Genomic DNA, 6,000 nt, shown 5'->3' with positions numbered 1-6,000 from the left:
TAAGTGTGCATCTTTTCTCTTACTTTTAGTCGAATGCCTGCGGGAAGAAGAAACAGGGATTTCTGGGCCAATATAAACTAAAGAGTATTATTTTTAAGGGCATGCAGGATCAGAAAGACCTGGGGTGTATGCACACAAGTCTTTGAAGGTGGCAAGACAAGTTGAGAAGGCTGTGAGAAAGGCATATGGGATCCTTAGCTTTATAAACAGAGGTATCGGGGAGGATTTTAACGAGGGAGATAGGTACGGAGTGGGACGGGCTAGTGCTGGATTGCGGTCCGAGGAGAACGGGTTTCTCTCAGGCCCTGCCGAATTTAACAGCAGCAATTTAACATTTGTTTCGCTCAGCCAGGCAGATTGAGCGGTTGATTCGCCAGTGGGCGGGCAGGCCTGTGGCATCAGTTAGATGTAGTCCTTACTACTAGGGGGATCAAGGGGTATGGCGAGAAAGCAGGAATGGGGTACTGAAGTTGCATGTTCAGCCATGAACTCATTGAATGGCGGTGCAGGCTAGAAGGGCCGAATGGCCTACTCCTGCACCTATTTTCTATGTTTCTATGTTTCTAGCCAGCCGGGGAGCAGAATTTGTAAAATGTTAAATTCTATTCAAATAACTGTGAGGGTGGCATGTTAAATTTGCAATTCAAGTACCCTGTATTGTCTTGAGTGTGGGGTGGGGAGAGAACAGGGGTGTGGTGTCTGGGTGACAGCTTGGGGGGAGGTGGCAAAGCTTGCAAATGAACTAACTCAGCAGCAGGGTTTGATTTGCCGATTTGAAGTGTTGTCATTTCCTCGCTGTCCTTTTGCAGCCGCCGTACGTGGTGGGTGCGGTGGGAAGCGGCGAGCTGGGCCGGTATAAGTTCGCAGCGGGCGCGGGGCGCTATCAGAGAGCGGGCGGTCGGACTCGCGGCGCTATGGGATTCCCGGGCTACGTTCCACTGGTGCTCGCGCTCGGCAGCTGCTGCTCGCTGGCGGCCGCACAGCTGCCGCTGGTCATCAACACCTGGCCCTTTAAAGACGCGGCGCAGCGAGGTAAGCGCAAAGCAGGCACTGCCAAGGTGGCAGCACTTTGGTGTACGTTTTGCACCGTCTGCATTTGCACAGCGATCCGTCATTGTAAACTGCTGCACACTGTTTGCTGCTTGGACTCCCTTAATCCGCTTTGTTTTTAGGAGGTTGCTAAAAAAGGAACTTTTAATGCGTCGCTTCCTCTTCGGCAGTCGACGGTGACTTGCTTCCACATGAGTTCGAAGGCATGAGCAATAGTATATACATTCCACCACCAGTGGTGATCCAGGCAGTTAGTGCTGAGCTTAACGCTTCAGGGGTACTACAATGAATGATCAGCCATGATCTTATTGAATGGCCGGCCTCCTGCACCTATTTTCTATGTTTCCGTTGCCCACCTTTTGGCTCGTTTACCATGAAGGAGCTTGTCATAAAGCATTTGCTTCGGGAGCCTCGTATCTGGCATGCGAACGATGTGGCCTTCCCGGCACAGTTGATCGAGTGTGGTCACGGCCTGGTAAAGTGCGACATCACCACTGACACCTGGGAGACCCTGGCCGAAGGCCGCCCGAGGTGGAGAAAGAACGCCCTCCCGGATGCACTTCGATCCTCAACGCTGCGAGCGTGAAGAGGTCAAGCGCAGACAGCGGAAGAAGCGTGCGGCAAACCAGCCCCACCCACCGCTTTCCTCGATGAATGTCTGTCCCACTTGTGACCGGGTCTGTGGCTCTCGTATTGGACTGTTCAGCCACCAGAGAACTCACTTTGGGAGTGGAAGCAAGTCTTCCTCGATTCCGAGGGACTGCCGATGATGATGATGATGCTGAGCCTAAATGCTGCTATTCCCTCCCACCTGTGTCATTATGTTGATAAAATTGGGGAGAATAAAGAATTTACTGTTATAATAACGGCGAAACTGTCAGTTTTGCTGTTGTTGTTGTGTAAAGCTGACAGCAACATCTCGAGTCTGCACCTGCATTTAAATGTGTAAATCCGGAAGTTGCTGTCAGTGGAGGGTGTGCAATTGCAGTCCTTGTAGATGGAGTCAATTAGAAATAACTGAATTGATGTGAATTTTAACTTCAATTTTCGCTGTGAAAACCCTTGATAAAGTTAAACCTTGTTGAATGAGGTGTAGCCGAGTTTTTTTTTTCGGGCCGCGTGACCCGTGACCTATTTAAAATACCAGGCATGTGCGTTTTTTCTATTTATAAGCCGGCTGTGCAGGACCCCTGGAGCACTGCGCAGCTGCGCAGCTTACGAGAAGCATTGGTACTAAGTCATAATTACTGCTGAACAAGCTCTCTGGCCCTGAAAAACTAATTTTATGGGCCGAAAATTGTGGCCTCAACAAGTGCGAAGTGCGCACCAACCCGGCAAGGCCTCGCAAAAGCCGATTCTCTGGGCGTGATGCTGGTCCAGGCCCACGTGATTCTAGCAGATGTGAATGAAGGCCTCAGACTGGAATTCTACGTTCCTCTGGGAACAACAGGTATTTTCGTAGATTTTTTTTTTTAATTTAGAGGCGTTCGTACGAAGGGAGTCTCCGACTGCAATTTCCCGGCCTGATATTTGTGGAATGTGAAATTTCTCCATTCCATGATAAAATTATTTTTTTTAATTATAATTTCTTTCAATGTCTATGATATGCCAGCTTCTATGATTTTTCAGTTTCTACCTTGCTCCCATGTGCATGTCCCAGTCTTTATTTTGCTTTCTGCAAGATTATGAAAAGTGAATAATAATACTTGCTTGTTACTTCCTGATTTGCTGTCTGTAAGAATTCTTACTAACCTTTAAATAAAGGAGACTATGAAGGTATGATGGCAGAGTTGGGTAAAGTGGACTGGGAGAATAGATTAAAGTGCAGAACAGTGGTGTATATTTAATGAGATATTTCACAACTCTCAAGAAAAATATATTCCAGTGAGGAGGAAAGAGTGTAAGAGTAAAGATAGCCATCTGTGGCTAACTAAAGAAATAAAATACGGTATCCAATTAAAAACAAGGGCATACAAAGTGGCCAAAAGTAGTGGGAGGACAAAAGACTAGGAAGGTTTTAAAAGCCAGCAAAGAATGACTAAAAAAAATGATTAAGAAAGGGAAGATAGACTATGAAAGTAAACTAACACTTACACTTACAGATAGCAAGAGTTTCTATAGGTATATAAAAAGGAAAAGAATGGCTAAAGTAAATGTTGGTCCCTTAGAGGACGAGACCGGGGAATTAGTAATGGGGAACATAGAGATGGCAGAAACTCTGAACAAATATTTTGTATTAGTCTTTACGGTAGAGGACACTAACAATATTCCGACAGTGGATAGTCAAGGGGCTATGGGGTGGAGGAACTTAACACAATCACAATCACTAAGGAGGTGGTACTCAGTAAGATAATGGGACTAAAGGCAGATAAATCCCCTGGACTTGATGGATACTTGAGAAGTAGCAGCAGGGATTGTGGATGCATTGGTTGTAATTTACCAAAATTCCCTGGATTCTGGGGAGGACGCAGCAGATTGGAAAACTGTGACTGTAACGCCCCTATTTAAAAAAGGAGGCAGACAAAATGCAGGAAACTTTAGACCAGTTAGCCTAACATCTGTGGTTGGGAAAATGTTGCAGTCCATTATTAAAGAAGCAGCAGCAGGACATTTGGATCGGCAAAATTCAGTCAGGCAGAGGAAGGGGAAGTCATGTTTGACAAATTTGCTAAAAATTTTTGAGGATGTAACGAACAGGGTGGATAAAGGGGAACCAGCGGATGTGGTGTATCTGGACTTCCACAATGCAATTGACAAGGTGCCACATAAAAGGTTACTGCACAAGATAAAAGTTCACAGGGTTGGGGGTAATATATTAGCATGGATAGAGGATTGGCTAACACCAGAGAGTTAGGATAAATGGTTCATTCTCTGGTTGGCAGCCAGTAATTAGTGGGGTGCCACAGGGATCAATGCTAGGACCCCAACTATTTACAATCTATATTAACGACTTGGAAGAAAGGACTGAGTGTAAAATAACCAAGTTTGCTGATGATACAAAGATGGGAGGAAAAGCAATATGTGAGGAGGACACAAAAAATCTGCAAAAGGACATAGACAAGCTCAGTGAGTGGGCAAAAATTTGGCAGATGCAGTATAATGTTGGAAAGTGTGAGATTATGCACTTTGGCAGAAAAAAAATCAAAGAGCAAGTTATTATTTAAATGGAGAAAGATTGCAAAGTCCTCAGTACAGCGGGACCTGGGGGTACTTGTACATGAAACGCAAAAGGATAGTATGCAGGTACAGCAAGTGATCAGGAAGGGCAATGCTATCTTGGCCTTTATTGCAAAGGGGATGGAGTATAAAAGCAGGGAAATCTTGCTACAGCTATACAAGGTAATGGTGAGGCCACACCTGGAATACTGCGCAAAGTTTTACATAAGAATTAGGAACAGGAGTAGGCCATCTAGCCCCTCGAGCCTGCTCCGCCATTCAAAAGATCATGGCTGATCTGGCCGTGGAACCAGCTCCACTTACCCGCCCGCTCCCCGTAACCCTTAATTCCCTTATTGGTTAAAAATCTACATCTGTGACTGGAATACATTCAATGAGCTATGCTCAACTGCTTCCTTGGGCAGAGAATTCCACAGATTCACAATCCTCTGGGAGAAGAAATTCCTTCTCAACTCGGTTTTAAATTGGCTCCCCCGTATTTTGAGGCTGTGCCCCGTAGTTCTAGTCTCCCCAACCAGTGGAAACAACCTCTCTGCCTCTATCTTGTCTATCCCTTTCATTATTTTAAATGTTTCGATAAGATCACCCCTCATCCTTCTGAACTCCAACGAGTAAAGACCCAGTCTACTCAATCTATCATCATAAGGTAACCCCCTCATCTCCGGAATCAGCCTCGTGAATCGTCTCTGTACCCCCTCCAAAGCTAGTATATCCTTCCTTAAGTAAGGTGACCAAAACTGCACGCAGTACTCCAGGTGCGGCCTCACCAATACCCTATACAGTTGCAGAAGGACCTCCCTGCTTTCGTACTCCATCCCTCTCGCAATGAAGGCCAACATTCCATTCGCCTTCCTGATTACCTGCTGCACCTGCAAACTAACTTTTTGGGATTCATACACAAGGACTCTGCGCGCTTTCGGGTTCGGGACGCATTTCGTCGCCCGGATCCGACTTTTGTACGCCGCCGCGGAGTGTCTGATTAAGGTTAACGGGTCCTTGACGGCGCCCCTTCGCTTTAGGAGAGGGGTGCGCCAGGGATGCCCCATGTCCGGCCAGTTATACGCAGTTTGCGTGGAGCCTTTCCTGCGCCTCTTGCGGACGAGGTTGACGGGACTGGCTCTGCAAGGGCCGGGCGTGGAGGTCGTCCTCTCGGCTTACGCCGATGACGTGCTCCTCGCGATAGAGGATCCCGCTGACCTGCGGAGGATGCGTGAGTGCCAGGAGATTTACTCGGCCGCGTCCTCCGCCAGGATCAACTGGGAGAAATGTTCCGGACTCCTGGTGGGTCAGTGGCGGGTGGACTCCCTGCCGGAGGAGCTCAGGCCTTTTGCCTGGAGCACGACCCATCTCCTCTATCTGGGAGTCTACCTTAGCCCCGACGAGGGAGCCTGGCCGGCGAACTGGCAGGAGCTGGAGGCCAAGGTCGCCGCTCGCCTAGGGCGCTGGACAGGACTGCTCCGAGTGCTGTCCTACAGGGGTCGAGCGCTAGTCATAAACCAGCTGGTGGCCGCAATGCTGTGGTACCGGCTGGTCACTTTGACCCTTCCCCCTGCGTTTGTCGCCAAGATACAGAAGAAGCTGGTGGACTTCTTCTGGAACAACAGGAAGCACTGGGTCTCTGCCGCGGTCTTGAGTCTCCCGCTTGAGGAGGGCGGTCAGTCGTTGGTGTGCGTCAGCGCCCAGCTCGCGACTTTCCGTCTTCAGACCCTGCAGAGATACCTTTACGTCGAGCCCCCTCCTAGGTGGTGCGCCCTGGCGAGGTATTTCTTCCGC

The 6,000-nt window shown here is 48.3% G+C and overlaps 1 protein-coding gene across 1 annotated transcript in view; it reads left to right on the top strand.

The window, feature by feature from the left end:
• The first annotated feature begins 839 nt into the window (after nt 1-839).
• The window catches only part of LOC139278311 (N(4)-(beta-N-acetylglucosaminyl)-L-asparaginase-like), a 44,375-nt gene continuing 39,214 nt past the window's right edge, over nt 840-6,000 (top strand). The window contains exon 1 of the mRNA XM_070897009.1: nt 840-1,032. Coding sequence (XP_070753110.1) covers nt 915-1,032 — 118 coding nt within the window. The 5' untranslated portion in view covers nt 840-914. The remainder of the gene's footprint in view (nt 1,033-6,000) is intronic.

This window comes from Pristiophorus japonicus, chromosome 1 (genome assembly GCF_044704955.1).
Source record: "Pristiophorus japonicus isolate sPriJap1 chromosome 1, sPriJap1.hap1, whole genome shotgun sequence".
Taxonomy (NCBI): domain Eukaryota; kingdom Metazoa; phylum Chordata; class Chondrichthyes; family Pristiophoridae; genus Pristiophorus; species Pristiophorus japonicus.
Note: the sequence above shows the minus strand (reverse complement) of the source record. Positions and strands in the feature narration are given on the sequence as shown.